Source organism: Callithrix jacchus, chromosome 7 (genome assembly GCF_049354715.1).
Source record: "Callithrix jacchus isolate 240 chromosome 7, calJac240_pri, whole genome shotgun sequence".
Lineage (NCBI taxonomy): Eukaryota > Metazoa > Chordata > Mammalia > Primates > Cebidae > Callithrix > Callithrix jacchus.
Genome location: NC_133508.1, coordinates 150548154 through 150569917, shown reverse-complemented (window position 1 = coordinate 150569917; position 21764 = coordinate 150548154). Strand labels below are relative to the sequence as shown.

The 21764-nt window shown below is 38.5% G+C and overlaps 1 protein-coding gene and 1 non-coding gene across 37 annotated transcripts in view; one reads left to right on the top strand and one right to left on the bottom strand.

Annotated features, from left to right (window-relative positions):
* ST7L (suppression of tumorigenicity 7 like) overlaps window positions 1-21764 on the top strand; it is a 129468-nt gene that overhangs the window by 12377 nt on the left and 95327 nt on the right. For all 36 annotated transcript variants that reach the window (XR_622029.5, XR_622028.5, XR_013520337.1 and 33 more), the window contains 3 exons: window positions 7486-7540; window positions 9462-9577; window positions 15572-15650. Coding sequence is in view for 30 of the 36 variants with exons in the window: in XM_078332762.1 (XP_078188888.1) it covers window positions 7486-7540; window positions 9462-9577; window positions 15572-15650 (250 nt within the window). In the remaining 6 variants the exon portion in view is untranslated. The remainder of the gene's footprint in view (window positions 1-7485; window positions 7541-9461; window positions 9578-15571; window positions 15651-21764) is intronic.
* On the bottom strand, window positions 21404-21533 carry LOC118143490 (small nucleolar RNA SNORA17). The gene has a single exon (XR_004727699.1). It is a non-coding gene; the product is annotated as a small nucleolar RNA SNORA17 (small nucleolar RNA).

The window sequence follows — 21764 nt, the reverse complement described above, 5'->3', positions numbered from 1 at the left end:
GGTAGAGGATACAGATATAAATAAGTTGACAGCAAAAGGGTATGGTAAGCTGTTTTTATAGAGTATCTTATATGTGATACTCTTTAAAGATACATGGTATCTTATATAAGATACTATGGTGACAGAAAAGAAAGAATGGTCAGTTTTTGGAGGGAGGGCTGCAAAATACTTCACAGAGGAAATACTTTGAATTGGACCTCAAAGTGAGTTAAAAGCTGGGCACAGTGGCCCAAACCTATAATCCCAGTACTTTGGGAGGCTGCGGTAAGGGAATCATTTGAGACCAGGAGTTTAAGACCAGCCTATGGGCAAGATAGCAAGATCCCTGTCTCTACAAAAAAATCAGTTGGTCATAGTAGTATGAACCTGTAGTTCCAGCTAATTGGGAGGTTGAGGCAGGAGGATCACTTGAGCCTGGGAGTTTGAGGCTGCAGTGAGCTATGACTGTGCCACTGCACTCCAGTCTGGGTGACAGCAAGACCCTATCTCTAACGGGGAAAAAAAATTTTTAAGTGAATTAAAGCATCCTTTTGTTCAATTTTTTTCTCCCTGGATAACTTCATCTTATTCAATAATATTAGCTACCATAGACATATATGCTGGGAGGAGCCAATTTTAAATTTCTACCCCCAAGCTCTCTTTTAAACTCTAGACCTACATTTCTTTGCTAGAGTCTTCCACCTTTAATGGCCCTAACCACCCTGAACCCATTCTGTGCAAAATGAAACTAATTGTCTTCTTCCATACTTCTTCCTCTATAATTCTAAAATCTTTGATGGCAACCAGTTCTCATTTTAGGAATCTTTGGGTTTTTTTTTAGTTTATATCATTTATATTATCCCTTTTCTATCCAGTCAACCCAAAATTGTAACAATTCCCCCTTAAATAATTGTCTTGACTCCATTCTACCTTCTTTTTTTTTTTTTTTTTTTTTGAGATGGCATTTCATTCTTTTTTTTTCTTTCTTTCTTTCTCTGCTGACAAGAATATGAAGAGTTTCATCCTTGTTGCCCCAGGCTGGAGCATGATGGCATGATCTTGGCTCACTGCAACCTCCGCCTCCCAGGTTCAAGTGATTCTCCTGCCTCAGCCTCCCAAGTAGCTGGGATTACAGGCATCTGCCACCATGCCAGTCTGATTTTTGTATTTTTAGTAGAGATGGGGTTTCACCATGTTGGCCAGGCTGTTCTTGAACTCCTGACCTCAGGTGATCCGCCTGCCTCAGTCTCCCAAAATGCTGAGATACAGATGTGAGCCACCCAGCCCAGCCCATTCTACCTTCTTTTCTTTCAACATTCATAGCCCCATATCTAGGCACTTAAACATCTCTTCCCTGTGCTATTGCTGTAGTATCCTAAGTGGTTTCCCTTCCTCTTATACTTCGCCTTCTGGTACATTCTCTCTCCTTACTATGTAAAAAGAAAACGTGGTTTTCAAACTTTTTGGACTTTTCATTCTTAAAAAATTATCCAGGACCTCAAAGAGCCTTTGTCTAAATGTAGATTATGTCCATCAATATTTATCATCTTAGAAATTAAAGCAGGAAATTTAAAAATATTTTTTAATAGCAGTAAATTCTTTACATGTTAACATGTTGTAGACTGAAATGTGTCCCCTAAAATTCGTATGTTGAAACTCTAACCTCTAATATAACTGTATTAGGAGCTGGGATTTTTAGGAGGTAATCAAGGTTAAATGAGGGGATTCTAATCTGATAGTATTGCTGGCTTTGTAAGAAGAGGAAGAGGATTGCTGTCTCTCTGCTATGCAAAGACACAATGAGAAGACTACTCTCTGAAAGCCAGGAGAGAGCCCTCACCAGAGCCCAACCATTTTGGTACCCTGCTCTTGTACTTCCAGCCTTCAGATTTTGAGAAAATAAATTTCTGTTGTTTAAGCCACTCAGCATATGATATTTTGTTATGGCAACCCTAGCTAACAGATTTTGGTACCAAGAAGTGGGGTACCACTGTAATAAACACCTAAATATGTGGAAGCAGCTTTGGTGCTGGATAATGAGTTGAAGCTGCAAGAGTTTTGAGGTGCATGCTAGAAATATGGATAAGGACAGTTTGGCAAGGTCTCAAGTGGAAATAAGGAATGTGTGATTGGCAACTGGAGGACAGGTGATCCTTGTATAAAGTGGTAAAGAGCTGGCTGAACTGTATTCTAGCATTGTGGGGAAGGTAGAACTTGAGAGCAGTGAAATTGAATATTTAGCTGCGGAGATTTCTAAGCAAAGTGGCACAACTTGGTTTATTTTGACTGCTTATAATGAAATGTAAAAGGAAAGAGATGAATAGAAGAACTTGTTAAGCAAAAAGGAACCACAATTTGAAGACTTGGAAATTCTCAGCCTATCCATTTTATGAATACATGAGAAAACTTGTTCTGAAGAGATCAGTAAGGGTGTGGTTGAACAACTATTTGTTATCATGTGTGCACTTCATAGACTTAGTCATCTTAGTAGAAACCAGGAATAGAGTTGAGTTTATACCAGCAAACACACTGCCAGTTTGAACTAAAAAGGACAGGGAAGGTGGGGCAGAATGGAGGAAGGGTGTTAGACTTTTTGGATTCTATTGGACCAGACCATAGAGCTACTCAACTGTGAACATGAACTAACTTCAAAGAAAAGGAAGAATGACCAAACCCAGGACTGCCACTCCCAACACAGGCCCAGTGGGCAAAGCTGTTTCCTCCTTGGTTTCAAAGGCGGAAGCTGACTTTCCAGTTTCTGGGGCCAGGCCACCCTCACAGAGAACTGCATGGGTGGGGCTGTACCACAGAGCCATGGGGGTGACACTGCCACCCCAGTGGGCCTGGAGGGCAGAGTATCAAGCCAAAAAGAATTCTCAAGCTTTTTCTCTGTCTTTTCTTCTCTTTCTTTCTTTCTTTGTTTTGTTTTGTGACAGAGTCTTGCTCTATTGCCCAGGCTGGAGTGCAGTGGTAGCATCTCTACTCACTACAACCTCTGCCTCCTGGGTTCAAGTGACTCTTCTGCCTTAGCCTCCCAAGTAGCTGGGATTACAGGTGTGCATCACCATGCCTGGTTAATTTTGTGTTTTTAGTAGAGATGGGGTTTCTCCATGTTGGTCAGGCTGGTCTTGAACTCCTGATCTCAGGTAGTCCACCCGCCTAACCTCCTAAAGTGCTGGGAATTACAGGGGTGAGCCACTGTGCCTAGACTTTTTTTTTTTTTTAATAGAGATGAGACAAGGCCTCACTATGTTGCCCAGGTTTGGGGTCTTGAGCTCCTGGGCTCAAGTGATCCTCCTGCCTCAGCTTCCTGAATAGCTGGGATTACAGGCAGGTGCCACTGTGCCTGGCATTCAAGCTTTAAGATCTAATGGAATTTGCCTTGCTAGATTTTGGACTTGCTTGGTAACCATTACCCCTTCCTTCCTTTTGATTTTTTCCATTTGAGAATGGAAATGTCTATCCTATGTCTGCCCACCATCGTGCAGTATATTGGAAGCACATAACTTTTCTGGTTCCATAGGTTCACATCTGATGAGGAATTGAGTCTAAGAATTAATTGTACCTTCAGCCTCATCTTGTCTGATTCAGATATTTATTTTTACTTTTACTTATTTTATTTTATTATTTTTTGAGACAGTCTCGCTTTGTCGCCCAGGCTGGAGTGCAGTGGTGCACTCTTGGCTCACTGCAGCCATCGCCTCCCAGGTTCAAGCAATTCTCCTGCCTCAGCCTCCTGAGTAGCTAATTTTTGTATTTTTAGTAGAGACGGGGTTTTGCCATGTTGGTCAGGCTGGTCTCAAACTGCTGACCTTGTGATCCGCCTGCCTCAGCCTCCCAAAGCGCTGGAATTATAGGCGTGAGCCACCGCTCCCGGCAATTCAGATAATATTCAGTTTGAAACTTTGGCCTTTATATTTTAGAATTGATGCCGGAATGAGTTAAGACTTTGGGGGTAGAATTAATGTATTTTTATTTATTTATGTATTTATGTATTTATTTATTTATTTTTGAGTTGGAGTCTCTGTCACCCAGGCTGGAGTGCAGTAGCACCATTTCGGCTCACTGCAACCTCCACCTCCCAATTTCAAGCAATTCTTGTGCCTTAGCCTCCCAGGTAGCTGGGATTACAAGCACGCACCACTATACCTGTCTAATTTTTTGTAGTTTTAGTAGATACTGGGTTTCACTGTGTTGGCTAGGCTGGTCTCAAACTCCTGACCCCAGGGTGATTTGTCCACCTTGGCCTTCCAAAGTGCTGGGATTACAGATGTGAGCCATCGTGCCTGGTGGAATTAACATATTGTATATGAAAGAAAGACATAAATTTTAGGGGGGCCAGAGCCAGAATGCTGTAAACTGAATTGTGTTCCCCAAAATTCATATTTTGAATCCCTAATTCCCCATATGACTATTGAAAATAGTCAATAGTCTATTGGTTATTTTCAGAAGGTTATTAAGATAAAATATGAGTGGAAGCCTGATCTGATAGACAGGAATGCCTTTTAATAAGAAGGAATACCAGAACTCTCTCTTCCATGTGAGAATACAGCAAAAACTCAGCCTCACCAGAACTCAGTTGTGCTGGTACCCTGCAGGTACCCTGATCTCAGACTTCTAGTCTCCAGAATTGTGAGAAAATAAATTTCTGTTAAGCCACACAGTCAGTGGTATTTTGTTATGGCAGCCTGAACTAATTTTACTTATTGAGGGAAATATAATTATTTCTCACATTGTGAAACTTGTCTGATTCCATAGGTTCACATTGTGAAAAATAATTCTATTTCTCACAACAAGTAAAAGTTCAGTTAATAGAAGACAGCTTATTCTCCATTGTCTATTGTGAAATGGTGTTCAATTGAAGTATATGAAGAAAATTTGGTTTCACTCAGATATGTAATTGGACAGGGGAGGAGGATTTTAATAGCCTTCTCAGAAAATTTGTGGCTATCTTTTTTTGAAATTACACTAAAACTTGCTATGAGTACTTTCTGAAAGTTTAGTTACAGTGTGGAATCTGAACTTTGAATGCTGTGTTATGTGAAAATCTATTGGTATATCTTACATTTTGAATGGATCTTTTACTTATGTATAATTTTATAATATACATTGGTTGTTTGGAAAATACTTGTTCACTGAGTTATGCATATCATAAATGTTTATCAATTTTATTGCATAATACAAAAAACTCATTTGTTAATATCATCATCATTCTCACAGAAAAGCCTTTATTGTGAAATTTGCCAGGCTTACAGTAGCCAACACAAATTTTTAAAAATTTTAATATGTACTTGAAAGCTAAAATTTTATCACTGGCAGCAAATACTTTCATTTTCTTTCTTGATTTTGACAGACTTGGTTCATTTTTTTTTTTTTTTTTTTTTTTGAAATGAAGTTTCGCTGTTGTTACCCAGACTGGATTGCAATGGCACGATCTTGGCTCACCACCACCTCTGCCTTCTGGGTTCAAGCAATTCTCCTGCCTCATCCTCCCGAGTAGCTGGGACTACAGGCGCGCACCACCATGCCCAGCTAATTTTTATATTTTTAGTAGAGACGGGGTTTTTCACCTTGTTGACCAGGATGGTCTTGATCTCTTGACCTCGTGATCCACCCGCCTCGGCCTCCCAAAGTGCTGGGATTATAGGCATGAGCTACTGCGCCTGGCCTAGACTCAGTTCATTTTTGAGAAAATATCTGCCAGGTACCCATCTAAATAACTGTAAGTTTGTGTGTGACTCTTTCAAGTAAAAGTGATGTTCCCTGACATAAAGGGCCAGTTCTGCTCACAATTTGTTTACTAGAGAAAACCACCATACCTGCTATAATGTTTAAAAGAAATTTGCTGGCCGAGTGCAGTGGCTCATGCCTGTAATCCCAGCACTTTGGGAGGCTTAGGTGGGCCGATTGCCTGAGCTCAGGATTTCGCGACCAGTCTGGGCAACACGGTGAAACCCTGTCTCCACTGAAATACAAAAAATTAGCCAGGCATAGAGGCCTGCGCTATTCGGGAGGCTGAGGCAGGAGAATTGCTTGAACCCAGGAGGCAGAGGTTGCAGTGAGCCAAAATTGTACCACTGCAAACCAGCCTGGGCGACAGGGTGACACTCCATCTCAAAAAAAAAACAAAGGAAGAAATTTGTCTTATTTGTACTGCAAGGATGTGGAAGTGAAGAATCCAATGACTGCTAGTATAGTTTGATGTCATTGTCTTGACGCATGCTAATGTGCTAGCATTTTTACCCATCATTAACTTTTCATCACCAGTTCAATTTTGCAGGACAAATAAGACAAGTGAGGTAGGGGCCTAGGGTACCAAATTTAAGGACACCCTTACTCTCAGGGTCATGCAACCAACTTCAAGTGAGCACATTTAAAAAGGCAAATAATGTCTTAGAATTTATTTTTAAGAGTTGTTACTTTGCATTCCATGAATCATACTTTGAGAACTGCTGATCTAAACAAAGGTCTGATATTTGTTATTTTTCTGCTTATAAACCTTTATGACCAAGTATAATACCTAAATTCTTTACTGTAGTACATCGCTCCTTCATCAGTTTCTTCCAGTCTATTTTCTTTTGTTTTCTTTTTTTTGAGATGGAGTTTTGCTCTTGTCGCTCAGACTGGAGTGCAATGGTGCCGTCTCAGCTCACTGCAACCTCTGCCTCCTGGGTTTCAGCGATTCTCCTGTCTCAGCCTCCTTACTAGCTGAGATTACAGGCACAGCATGCCCAGCTAATTTTGTATTTTTAGAGATGGGGTTTCACCGTGTTGGCCAGGCTGGTCTTGCACTAACCTCAGGTTATCTGCCCACCTCGGACTCCCAAAGTGCTGTGGTTACAGACGTGAGCCACTGTGCCCAGACTCTTCCAGTCTGTTTTCTAACCCCATTTACAGTTTTCCCTCCCACTCCTTATCCTATACTCTAGCCTAACCATTCTGTATGGTTTTATGATACTTCCTCTGCTTTGGATGTTCTTCGTTTTACAACCTTATTCTCATTTTTTATAGTGATTCAATGTCAGTTCAAATGTCACCCCCTTTCTAAAGCCTTCCTTCATTTCCCCAGAACAAATTTAATCACTTCTTTCTTTTTTGTGTCTGTACTCTGGCACTTATCACACAGTTCAGGCTATTTACATGACTCCTCTCATACTATATTTAATTCAGTTAAGCAAGTCAGTTCCAGATGCTGTGCTTGGTTCCAGGAATATATAAATGAGCAAAGTATTAAGACTTCATATTTTTCAGGGGAAACAAAACCAAGCAGATAATCACATTGTGATATGGTAAGTGCTATAATTGAATTATGAACCAAATGCTGTGGAGACAGAAGGAAATGACTATATTTATGATTTAATTCTGTTTCTTGAGGGCATATTTGATTCATCTTTGTACCATCTGTGGCTAGCACTGTGCTTAGCCTACGGTAGGTAGACAACAGATACTGGTTAAATGAAGATTTTTAACTGCCTCTTTTTCCTCTTTTTCCCCCTTGTTTTTCAGAATGTAAGGTGTGGAGAAACCCTCTAAATCTTTTCAGAGGAGCAGAATATAGGAGGTATTACATTTTGCTTTCAGTATAACTAGGGCATTGGTTTTAGAGTAAAGGTATTTACAAAAATATTTGTCTTTGTAAATAAATCACAGCTCTTCTAGTAGGAGGTACAGATCTATAATAATGTAAAAAGATTAGCCCAGAGTTTTACTTGGCAGCTTCTTGACTGCGTTTTGTTTATTTTTTTAATTAAAAAAATTGTTTAGAGAGAGAGTCTTGCTCTGTCGCTCAGGATAGAGTGCAGTAGCATGATCATAGCTAGCCACAGCCTTGAGCTCCTGGGCTCAAGCAATTTTCCTGCTGACTACAGGCACATGCCACCACATCCAGCTAATTTTTTTTTAAGTGAAAGCAAGTTTATTAAGAAAGTAAGGGAATAAAAGAAAAGAATGCCCACTCCATTGGCAGAAAGCAAGTTTATTAAGAAAGTAAACAAATGAAAGAATGGCTACTCCATAGGCAGAGCCCACATCCAGCTAATGTGTGACATTAAGAAAAAATTACCAGTGTCAGTGTATTCCTGTGCATGAATGCTAAATTTCAAAATTTGAAGATTCATTAGAAAATATCACTGAATGTAAATTATGCAACAGTGGAGGGTACTGTATTTTTATATTGATTTCATATTGCTATTTTCTATTTTCACTACTGTGTCCATTTCCCTTCTGGTTTTTACTCTAAATGAGAAAACATCTTTTTAAACTTATGACCGAAGATAATTTACTTTTATGTTGAGCAGTGCTGTGTTTTACCTAGAAGTAGAATGGGGCATGTTATTTAACTTATTGAATAAGAAGCATTATGTTTCTACCATGTACAGGCACTTTGCAAAAATGATGGAGATAGAAAAATGACTAAGCAGTAACTCCTGTGCTTAAAGACTTGATAATGTAAGACAGTGACACCCTGTGAAGTGAAAGCTAGGCTTTTATGCAAGATGCCATTAGCCCGTATTAAGGGATACCTGTAAGAAACAAGCCCTTGAATCTCTTATTTTGTTTAATCAAAGTTTGAAGGTAGTCTTCATTGTATTATACAGTATCCATTGCCTGAAGATCTTAAAATATATGTATTTTATATATATATATACATATATATATTTGAGACTGAGTCTCTGTCACCCAGGCTAACATGCAGTGCAGTGGTGTGATCTTGGTTCACTGCATTCTCCTCCCTACAGGTTCAAGCAATTCTCCTGCCTCAGTCTCCCAAGTAGCTGGGATTACAGGCTGCCCCTACTGCATCTGGCTAATTTTTGTATTTTCAGGAGAGACAGGGTTTCATCATATTGGCCAGGCTTGTCTTAAACTCTTGACCTCAAGTGATCCTCCTGCCTCGGCCTCCCAAAGTGTCAGGGATTACAGATGTGAGCCACCATGCCCAGCCTAGGAGAAATTTCTTAGTATCCGAAATTCTTATGCTTCTTTTGAATGATTATTTTCTCTTAATATAAAAGTATTACTTTTTTGTATACATTTCATATGTTAGCTCCATTCTAGGCTCCATTTTGTGTACCAGTTCCCAATCCTTAAGTTTCTTTTTACTAAGCCTTTTTTTTTTTAAAAGTTAAAAAATAGAGACAAGATCTCGCTATATTGCTCAGACTGGTCTTGAGCTCTACGCTTCATGTGATCCTTCAGCTTCAGCCTCCCTGGTAGCTGGGATTATAGGTGCAAGCCACTGCACCCAGCCCAATTCAATTTTCGAAAGCAATTGTTTATTGAATCTTATTTTTCTATTTGGTATTTGATGTTTTGTTACCATACTCTAAGTAGTTTGTGAGGTTATGTTTTGTTTTACTGAATATAAGATTTTAAAACATCCAAATGTGTAGCCGTATATTTTTGAATTTAAGCAGTGTCTGTTATAGCAGATAGATGCTTTCTCATGTCCAATTTAAATATTTTGTTGTGTTTTGGTAAAGATACACTTGGGTGACTGGTAAAGAGCCACTTACATACTATGACATGAACTTGTCAGCTCAGGACCATCAGACCTTTTTCACCTGTGACACAGATTTTTTACGTCCTTCAGACACAGGTATGTGTCATATCTGTTCATACTATAAACAGTGATCATGAAATTTATTAAAAAAAAATTTAAAGTTATTTATTATACAGCATTATTTGGCTTGGAGTTGTTTATATTATTGATAAGAAACTTAGATTAAATTAAATTACGATTGTAAGCTAGGCTGATACACTGCTTTTCCTTATTAAAGAATTTAAAATATTTCATACTTCTTTAATTACTTAAATAACCTTTCAGATCTAATATGGCAACTACTTTTCCAGAAAACAGTGTAACCCTGTTTCAGTCTGGGAAATTTAACACCTGCAGTTATACATCAAATAAAAGACTAGAACAATGTATAAACATTGGAGAATGGCATGTAAAGAAAACTGGAGTATCTTTTGTTTTAGTTGTGAGTTAGAGATGCATATAAAGTGGTAGAAGATCATAGAAGTTTCTGTGTTTAGTTTTCTCTAAGTGCTTCTCTATAGGAGAGAGTATTGAGACTCTTAATTATCTGGCTTAATCACAGGGCTCATTGATTGATTGATTGATTGATTGATTGATGGTTTCACTTGGTCGTCCAGGCTGGAGTGCAGTGGTGCAATCATAGCTCCCTGTAATCTCAAACTCATTACAAAACATGAGCCACTACACCCTAGGCTGGGATCTTTATCACAATTTTTCTTCTACTGTGAATGCACTCACCCTCTTTATCTGTCTGATGATTTACATTTTTTTTTTTTTTTTTTGAGACGGAGTCTCACTCTTGTTACCCAGGCTGGAGTGCAATGGCGCGATCTCGGCTCGGCGCAATCTCGGCTCACCGCAACCTCCGCCTCCTGGGTTCAGGCGATTCTCCCACCTCAGCCTCCCGAGTAGCTGGGATTACAGGCACGCGCCACCATGCCCAGCTAATTTTTTTTTTGTATTTTCAGTAGAGACGGGGTTTTACCATGTTGATCAGGATGGTCTTGATCTCTTGACCTCGTGATCCACCTGCCTCAGCCTCCCAAAATGCTGGGATTACAGGCTTGAGCCACCGCGCCCGGCTACTTTTTTTTTTTTTTTATAAGATGGGGTTTCACCACGATGGCTAGCCTGGTCTTGAACTCCTGGCCTCAGGTGATCCACCCACCTCGGCCTCCCAAAGTGCTGGGATTATAAGCGTGAGCCACCGTGCCCAGCCCTGATGAGTTACTTTTATCTTTCATTATCCAAATTAAAAGCCACATTTTCTAGAAAGCCTTCTCTGGGATTCCTTGCCACAGAATTCAGTACTTTGTATTCTGCAATTCTATACTACTTAGTCCAAACCTCTATGAAGTAACTTTAGTTAATCTATTCAACCACAAACATTTACTTGTTAATGTTATCACATTGCTTTAATGTTTGTCTTTACTACTAAGATATGAACTTTTGGAGAGCAGGGATTACATTCTCTTCATCTTTGAATTCCTATTATCCAGCACATTGCCTGGCATAATGTAGACATTGATATTTATTCTTCAGTGAAAGTATAAATGAATGAATGGCGTAGGTGTCACAGATGTCTTAAGCAGTTTCACTAAGAATAGCTAACACTTGTCTAGGCTTATGTGCCAGGCATTGTTTCTAATCTTCCCAGTCACTTTATGAGATAGGTACTATTATCAGCCCTGTTGTAACAGTAAAGAAACCAAAGCAAAGGGGATTAAGTAATATGCCTTGAGTCACACAGCTAAGAATGATAAAACGATGTTTCACACTCCAGATTGGCTGTTAACCACTACACTGTTACTGCTGCTATTCACCATAAACTCACTGAAGGGTCTCAAAAATAGCCAGTTTCCTGCATTAAAATGAGTTCGTAGTAATTTATTTTTGCTAGATTAAATATGTTAAGAGTGGATGGTAGGAGGAAAACCAAGGATCTTTGGTATGGTTACAGAAAATGGTTTAATTGCAAACAAAGGAGTAAAAAGAATAGACTTATGTTTATATACTTTTAAGTTTATATTAATGGCAAAATGATAGGTTCTGGGGAAATAACAGCAGTACAATATCAGTACTGTATGGTAACTTTAAGGGTTGAGTGACTCCGGAAGTTAGGCCTCACTACCCTTTCTCTCACAGCCCCTCTCACAGAGTAACACTGAATTGCAAACATCAGCAGGCTTTTAAAATAGCAATCATGGCTGTCTACTAAAGGTGTGGTATTAAAATACCACATTTTTATTTGAATAACTCCTAAAAGAATTTTGGAAAAGAATATGTCCCTTCACACATTTTTAAGTCAACATCGTAAGGTTAAATAATCATAGATAATGTAATTTTTGACAAACTGCAAATATAGATATTTAAAAATAATAGTATACCCTATATTTCAATGTGTGTTATGAAATGAAATGATTTAATGCCCACCACATCCATTGAAAAAGACATGAATAGGCCAAGGGCAGTGCCTCATGCCTGAAATCCAAGCACTTTGGGAGGCAAAGGTGGGAGCATCCTGTGCTCCAGGAGTTCAAGATCAGCCTGGGCAACATACCGAGACCCCATCTATACAAAAAGTTTTAAAATTCACCAGGTGTGATGGGGCCACACCTGTAAAATTAGCCGGGTGTGGTGGCGAATGCCTATAACCCCAGATACTTGGGAGGCTGAGGTGGGTGGATCTCTTGAGCCCAGAAGGTCGAGGCTGTAGTGAGCTCTGATGGCGCCGCTGCACTGCAGCCTGAGCAGCAGAATGAGACCCTGTATCTAAAAAAACACAACCAACCAACCAAAAAAAATACTTGAACAAATGCTCTTCTTTTGTTTTTTAAGACAGTTTCACTCTTGTTGCTCAGGCTGGAGTGCAATGGCGTAATCTCAGCTCACTGCAACCTCTCCCTCCTGGGTTCAAGTGATTCTTCTGCCTCGCCTCCTGAGTAGCTAGGGTTACAGGCATGCACCACCACGTCCGGCTAATTTTGTATTTTAAGTAGAGACAGGGTTTCTTCATGTTGGTCAGGCTGGTCTGGAACTCCTGACCTCAGGTGATCTGCCCGCCTCGGCCTCCCAAAGTGTTGGTATTACAGGCGTGAGCCACTGTGCTCGACCCACCAAATGCTCTTTAACAATGGTAAATTTTGTCTTTTTTCTTCTTGAACACATCTGTTTTATACCCCTATGTAATTTTATTATTATTTTATGCTGTAGAGTCTTTATCACACTTCCATCCTTTTGCAAATAAAACATTATAGTGTAACTTTTTAAAATCTGAATTTCATTTGACTGTAAGATTCTAAGTGTTGTAATGTGCTTTAATTATATTTCTGTCAAATCCTTAGAGCTACATATTTAGCTCTTTAAACTTTGGAAAGAGTTCTGTATATTATCTAATTGACTGGGTGAGTTCTCATTGTCAGTTCTATCAACCAAATCAGATTTACTTTCTGACAGAGAAGTCTGACTTCATTTTTCAATTTATTTATTTGTTTTTCTGCTAACTAGAATAACCAGTTTACGTTTTTCAATTTAAATAAACATATTAACATGCCTCCCTAAGACAAAGTTCCTGTGTCTTGGAACTTTGCCTAGAACTTACCACTTGGTCAAAATAAGGCTTCACTGCCTTTATTACTCCTTGCTAATGCCTGCTTTGCCTTGATGGAGAAACCTTGTCTCTACTAAAAAATACAAAAAATTATTTGGGCGTGGTGGTGGCTGCCTGTAATCCCAGCTACTTGGGAGGCTGAGATAGGAGAATCACTTGAACCCAGGAGGCAGAGGTTGCAGTGAGCCAAGATGGCACCACTGCACTCCAGCCTGGATGACAGAGTGAGACTTAGTCTCAAAAAAACAAAAACACACAAAAATACATAAATTAGAGTGAATTGCTCATTGCTTCTGTTAATTATATAATCAGCATATCAAGAGTTCTTAAAGAGAACAGTTGAATACCAAATCAGCATTTTGTTTTAAATTACTCCTGAGCTTTATTTTAGAAAAAAAATGCATATTTTTTCCTGTCAACTTTATTTCTTCTTTTCCCTTAGGCTTAGCACTGCTTTGGTTGTGAAGAGTATTCTTAAAAAGCCCATAGAGCATTTGAAAACAAAAGAATAGGATAAAATATTTAAAGGTGAAATAGATGACCTCACTAGAAATTTTAAAAAACACAAATGAAAATGAGATAAGTTTCAGATGTTAAATTAGCAAAGATTGATCATACTCTGTTACCCTGGCTGAAAAAGTGTAAGTTAATACAGTCTTACTGCAAGGAGTCTGGGGAGTATGTATCCAGAATCTTTTTTTTATCCTGTTTCCCCCAACTTGTTACATATCCAGAATCTTTTAAAAGATACATTTTTTTTAGCCAACCTTCTACTTTTAGAAAGGAAATATTTGATTAGATATGAAAAGATGCACAGTGAAAGATTGTTATCACAATGTTTTTATATTAGTAAAAAATTTAGGATAACTTAATCGTCCATCAAAAGGGAATTGATTAAATAAATTTGGACATGTATTTAATATACTAGAGTACCAAATAACAATTTAAAATGTTATGAAAAATTCAGTGTCAAAATTTGACTTGTAAATGTCATATAACTCATAGAAGACAGCCTGTAATCAAAAATTACAAGTCTAATATTATGCATTATTTTAATGTACTATTTAGTGTTATAGCAGAATGATGTTCTTTACCTGGCCAGGATGAGATGGGTGCTGACTTGCATCTATTTGTCCAGTTCAGGAAGCATTAGCTGTCAGCTAGCTGGTGACATGTTTCATATGAGAAATGTGTTTTTGTTACACAAGTGGAATACATTGTCTCCTTTTCTAAGCCAAGACTAATATTTTGTTTCCAAAGGAAAATTCAAACATTTTTTACATTATTCTTCCTGGACAGTGGTAGGTTTTATTCCAAAAGCAACACTCATAGGTTCTCTATTTTTCTTATCAAACTTGAAATGGGCCAGATAATCTCCTGAGTTTACTTTTAGTAGAGACGGGGTTTCACCATGTTGACCAGGATGGTCTCGATCTCTTGACCTCGTGATCTACCTGCCTTGGCCTCCCTGAGTCTACTTTATTTGTTTGTTGATTTAATTAAAAAAAACTTTACTTACTGTGAAGTCTTCATTTTGGTACAGTAAATGGTAACAAAATTAATATTCCAAAGAACTCCTAACTTAGGCCTTTATTGAATCCTGATAGAGGCTGACATTTTCAAGAGGTACTACATTCTAAATTAATTTCTCTCTTTTTTTTTTTTTGAGTCAAAGTCTTATTCTTGTCACCCAGGGTGGAGTGCAGTGGTGTGATCTTGGCTCACTGCAACCTCCCCCTCCAGCGCTGAAGCAATTCTCCTGCCTCAGCCTACTGAGTAGCTGGATTACAGGTGCCTGCCACCTGGCCTGGCTAATTTTTGTATTTTTAGCAGAGACAAGGCTTTTCCATGTTGGTCCGGCTGGTCTTGAACTCTCAACCTCAGGTGATCCGCCCACCTCAGCCTCCCAAAGGGCTAGGTTTACAGGCATGAGCCACTGTGCCTGGTCTTTTTTGCCCTTTTTACACAAAGTGCAAGTCCATACATTTCTTCCTAGAGTAAATCAATCATTAGGCAAAGACTTTGTTTTTAAATTTTTGTATATTTTTGTTTTTAGCAGCTCCATAGAACCTTTCAGAGTGATAAAAGAACTGTAATATTTTATGTTGACTATAATGTGATGGCACTTAAACTCCGTGTTACCTGCATTTAGATATATAAGTGTTCATGTATAATAATGATATAATTAATTTGTTGAAGTACCCTATATGTTGTTCAAATAAATCTGAGAAAGAATATATTTGTTTATATTTTATGTGAAGCTTCCCAATTTAATGTAAATTTCTCATGTGGCTAATGTGAGGTAATAACCCAGTTTCTTGTTTTGTGTGTTTAAGAATATGTTATTTACAGCTTTGTTTACTCCATCAGCTTATTCTTCATACATTTTGCAGATTATTTGTTTACCATCTCATCTACTTTTTGAAATATTTTTTCTACAGTTATGCAGAAGGCATGGAGGGAAAGAAATCCTCCAGCTCGAATCAAAGCAGCCTATCAAGCCTTAGAATTAAACAATAAGTAAGTTTGAAATATACGAAAAGTAAATTTATTTTGAAGGAAACCAAGACAAACGATTTTTTTGAGACACAGTGTTGCTCCGTCACCAGGCTGGAGTGCAGTGGTGTGATACTGGCTCACTGCAACCTCCGCCTCCCGGATTCAAGCAATTCTCTCGCCTCAGCCTCTTGAGTAGCTGGGATTATAGGCACGTGCCACCATACCCAGCTAATGTTTGTCTTTTTAGTAGAGACAGGGTTTCACCATGTTGGCCAGGATGGTCTTGATCTCCTGACCTAATGAGATCAGGAGATCGGCCTGATCTCAGCCTCCCAAAGTACTGGGATTACAGGCGTGAGCCACTGCACCTGGCCAAGCAAATGATTTTTATGTCTCCTTTTGTCTGTTCCTACGACACTTGGAGTCATTAGTGGTCCCATTTCCCTTTTGCATGTTATAGATATTTAGTAAACTTTTCAGCGTTTGCCAACATCTGTATTTTGCTTCTGAAATTGTACATCTATATATGCTTTTTAATAGAAATTATGCTAGAAATATTTTTCAAAGTGGGGAATGCTCGTGAAGAATGGTGATAATACTTTGTAGTTAAAAGGGTACTAAAATGTACTTATGCCACCTGTTGTAATTTTTTCATTTAAGTCATTAAAGCATTCATTCAATCTTGAGAATTTTAGTTGTTAGTGGACTTAAAGTCATGAGAAGGGGATTACAAATAAATAAAACATAGCTCTGTCAAGTCTATTTTTTTCCATATTAGCAGCATTTTTTTAGTTCTTTGTATGAACTTTATATTTTGAAAAGGCAGAATGTGAAATCATAAGGCAAGTTAATATTTACAAGGAACAGATTAATAAACACTAATCTAATGCAGACTGAATAAATGCCAAGAGTGAAAATATGGTTCCAGTTGGGATTTATTAAGGGATGCTTCCTGAATAATGTAAATTTAGAGTTGTTCCCTGAACCTTCTCTCCCCAGTATATATATTATCCTCATTTTTTGTTTGTTTTATTTTGTTTTGAGATGAAGTTTTGCTCTTGTTGCCCAGGCTGGAGTGCAGTGGCACAATCTCGGCTCACTGTAACCTCCACTTCCCAGGTTCAAGTGATTCTCCTGCCTCAGCCTCCCAGATAGCTGGGATTACAGGCGCCTGCCACCACACCTGGCTAACTTTTTGTATTTTTAGTATAAGAGACAGGGTTTTATCATGTTGGCCAGGCTGGTCTTGAACTTCTGACCTCAGGTGATCCACCCACCTGGGCCTCCCAAAGTGCAGGGATTACATGTATGAGCCACCACACCTTGGCCTAGTATATATGTTATCCTTATTAAGAAGACTTTCCCAAGGTGGAGCAAAAATGTCAGAGTAAAGAACTCCAAAATAGTAAACTGGCATAAACTGTCAGCATCAACTTTGTTAAAACTCTGGAAACTAATCAAAAGTTTACAGTAACCTAGTGAATGCTTAATCAAGGGGAAAACACCTGAATCTCTCTAAGAAAGGTTTGTGGTGTTTTATTTACCCTTGCCCCATCCCTCACTCCCTAGCTCAGTGACAGTCTTGAAGACAACAGTGTACATGCCAGGTATAAGTTTCTGGTACCAGAGGATGTGGAATGGACCTTATTTTCAAAGAACTGTGGTTGTTTGTTTTGCCCTGTCTGGTGGCTCCCCGAAGGACTAGCTCAGAGGACTTGCTTTATTTCAGTTTACTGAAAGAAGAGAGTTTTCAATTTCAAAACTCGCAGAAAACTGACGTAATTACACTTGAGTCATTTGCTGAAAACATTTAAAGGCAAATACATCAGATACTGTTGCCTGGGGAAGGGATAACAGGAAGGACAAGCAACAGACAAATCAGAAAGCTTGTGAGCAAAGGCTGGGGAAGTACACACTTTCAGGAATACAGGCTTTGAAAAGCTCCTGTATATTTCGGGGAATCTAAAGACCCTACACACAGCCAGAGCTGGGCACATGCTCAGAAGAGACTTGAGAAAGTCCTAAACTCTCAAGTCTGGCTAAGCTTCATGTTCTGCACAAGTAGGAGGTGAAGGCTAAGGCAGAGTTATAAACTGTTAGGCTGAATGTTGAAGGTATGCCCTAGCACCCACACAGAGCCCATTTGCAAATACTTTTGCCATTTGTGTTTTGTTTGGTTTTGATCCCAGGCGTTTAAGGAAATCTCTATCTAATCATCAAATGACCACGAGGCTAAAATAGCACAGATGTCACTGGTCACACATGACAAATAATACAGATTTTATAAAATTGGTTCAGAAAAGTCACTAAACAACTGCAAAAGTAGCAACAACAAACGCTAGGGAGTAGAGAACATTATATTTCTAGAGTTGCTAAAATACAATATTCAGAATTTCCCATTTTCAACAAAAAATTACAAGGCATGCAAAGAAACAAGAAAACATGGCCCATACATAGGAAAGAAAAGAAATTAGGCTGGGTGTGGTGGCTTATGCCTGTAGTCCCAAAACTTTGGGAAGCCAAGGCAGAAGGATTGCTTGAGCTCAGGAGTTTGAGATCAGCCTGGGAAATATAAAAAGACCATGTCTCAAAAAAAAAAATAAATAAATAAAAAGAAAAGAAATTAATAGAAAAGAGTGCCCCTGTGAAGTTTAGACTTTGGACTTAATAGACAAAAAGTTTAAATCAGCTATTTTAAATGTGCTCAAGGAGGTAAAGGAAACCATGACAATGATATCTCACAATTAGAGAATATCAGTAAAGAGGAAGAAATAATAAAAAGGACCCAAATAGAAATTTCAGAATTAAAAGGCTTAACTAAAATGAAAAATATACCATAGGCGTTCAGCAGCAAGCAGGTTTGCGCTAACAGAAGCAAGAACCAGAGAATTTCATTTAAGTCAATTGAGATTACTCAATTCAAGGAGCAGGAAAAAAATTAAGGAATAAAGAAATATCACCTAAGAGAACTGTAGGATGCTATCAAGCATACCAATCTATGCATTATAGGAGTCCCAAAAAAGAGAGAGAGAAAAGGGCAGAAAGAATATTTGAAGAAATAATAGCTGAAAACAAAATAATAGTACACCAATTACAGCAGCATATTTAAAAATGTTACACACCTTGAACAAGCAGCATTTATTCCTGGATGCAAGAATGGTTAAACATTTGAAAATCAGTCAACGTAGCACACTATATGAACAGAATGAAGCAAGAAATCACATGATTATCTCAACTGATGTAGAAAAAGCATTTGACAAAATTCCCAATCTTGATAAATAAATGGAAATCAATTAATGTAATACTCCACATTAATAGACCAAAGGACAAGAGCTACATGATCATCTCAATTGATGAAAAAAAGATCTGACAAAATCCAACACCATTTTATGATGAAAATACTAAAAAACTAGGAATGGAAGGAAATTCCACAAGAACATCTGAAAAATTCATTTTAAATACATACTTACTGATGAAAGACTGAAAGGTTTCCCTCCATAGTCAGGAAGAAGACAGGATGTCTACACTTGCACCTCTGTGTTACATGGTATACTGGAGGTTCTAGTCAGTGCAGTTAAGCAAGACAAATTTTTACATGGCGTTTAAATTGGAAAGGAAAAAGTAAAACTATCTTCAAACACAGATGGCATGATTTTATTTGTAGAAAACCTTAATCCACAAAAAAAGAAAAAAAACCTAGAGCTAATGAAAGAGTTGACAAAATTGTAAGAAACAAAATCAATGTATGAAAATCAGTTGGATGTCTATATCCTAGCTATGAACAATGAAAAGGAAATTAAGAAAACAATTCCATTTACAAAGGCACTGGAAATATTTAAATACTTTGGAATAAATTTAATTAAGGAGGTGCACAACTTGGACACTAAAAACTATAAAGCATAAGTTAAATAAATAAATGAAAAGACACCTATGTTCATGGATTGGAAGACATTGTTAGAATAGCAGTACTCCCTAAATTGATCTACAGATTCAGTGCAATCCCTATAAAAATTCTAATTACTATTTCTGCAGAAATGGACAAGGTGACCCTATAATTCATATAGAACTGCAAGAGGCCCTCAATACCAAAACAGTCTTGAAATAGAAGCACAGCATTGGAAGACACACTACCTGATTTTAAAACTTACTGCTAAGCTACAGTAGTTAAATCATAAGGATAGACACCTAGATCAATGGATTTAAATTGAGATTCCAGAAATAAACCCATATATCTGTGGTCGGTTGATTTTTTTTTTTTTTTTTTTTTAAGATGGAGTTATGCTGTTTTTGCCTAGGCTGAAGTGCAATGGCATGATCTTGGCTCACTGCAACCTCCACTTTCTGGGTTCAGGTGATTCTCCTGCCTCAGCCTCCTGAGTAGCTGGGATTACAGGCATGTGCCACCATGCCCGGCTATTTTGTATTTTTAGTTGAGACAGGGTTTCTCCATGTTGATCAGGCTGGTCTTGAACTCCCGACCGCAAGTGATCACCTGCCTTGCCCTCCCAAAGTGCTGAGATTACAGGTGTGTGCCACCACACCTGGCCATGATCTTTGACAAGAGTGTCAAAACCATTCAATGGAGGAAAGAATAGTCTGTTTAACAAGATGGTGGAACAACTGGATAGCCACATATATAAAAGCATAAAGGTGGTCTCTTACCTCATACCATATGTCCCAATTAATTTAAAAATCAATCAAGGAGTAAATGGAAGGGTTAAAACTACAGAACTCTTAGAAGAAAGCATAGGGACAAATCATCACTTTGAATTTCAAAGTGGTCTCATAGATTATAATACCAAAAGTACAAGCAGCAAAAGAAAAATTAGATAAATGGACTTTATCAAAATTAAAATCTTTTGTGCATCAAAGGACACTGTCAAGAGGCAGAAATAGATTTGAGATTGCCAGAGATTGAGGAGGCAAGGGAGAGAGGGAGTGACTTCTTTATAGATACGGGGTTTCTTGTGGAGATGATGAAAATGTTCTGGAATTACACTGTGGCGATACATAACTTTGTGAATGTATTAAAAATTATTGAATTGTATACTTTAAAATGCTTTAAACTGTGAACCTTATGTGAATTTTACCTTAATTTAAAAAAACCAACATTCTTCAAAGTAAGATTAATTAGGTATTCACATAATTAATTTCCTGAATTAATATCCATATAAAATACTTTTGAACAAATGCAAGAAAGCATTAAGGGAGAAAAAATCTTTTTACCATACAGCCATACAGTCATTTAGAAAAAGTATTTTTTTTTCCTCACTTCATCCTGTATTTTAAAATGTTTTCTTCATATAGATTTTTTCCCCCTTAGGGAAAAAACATAAAAACAAGATATCTCAAATGCAGTAAAAACAAATAATAATAACTCAGGATCTTAGGTTCCAGTTAGCTCAAAAACAGCCAAACGGTTCTTTTTTTCCACCAGAATACCACAATGGCAGAACTTAAGAATCGAGATACTAAAATGGAGGGATGGTCCCAGCAGCTGCCCCTGGCCGGCTGGAACACACAGCACTACCCAGGCAGAGGCAGTGGGCGTCCTGATGCCAGCCTGCCCATCCCTCTATTCCAGCCAGCCTCCTGGCACAGGGCCGGGCCCACATCCTGGCCTCTGCATCTTGATCTGGGCTGGGGCCAGTTGTCCTGGTCACTCTGGCCATTGCTCATGCTGGAAGTCCATTACAGGCTAAGTCACCACCTTCAAGGCCAGGCCTCTCCCAGATGCCAGTGAAGGAAAACAGATGCCCAGTCTACAGATGAGGAGTGCTAGACTATGAAAAATTCAAACGTTCACAGGGCAGAATGCTGAATGTAGACATAACCTCTCTAATCTCTGCCACCTAGTGACACATATGTGACAGCAGCCACATCTGTAATGCCTCTAGGGGCATCAAAAAAAGGGTTTTTATCACATTTCACTTGGTTTTTGGAATGGCAGTAAGGAATCCTAGTGTTTTTGTTTGGAGACAGCATCTTGCTCTGTTGCCCAGGCTGGAGTGCGGTGGTAAGATGATAGCTTCATTGTAACCTCAAACCCCTAGGCTTAAGCAGTCCTCTTGCTTTAGCCTGGGAAGTAGCTAGGACTACAGGTGCAAACCACTACACCCAGTTAATTTTTAAATC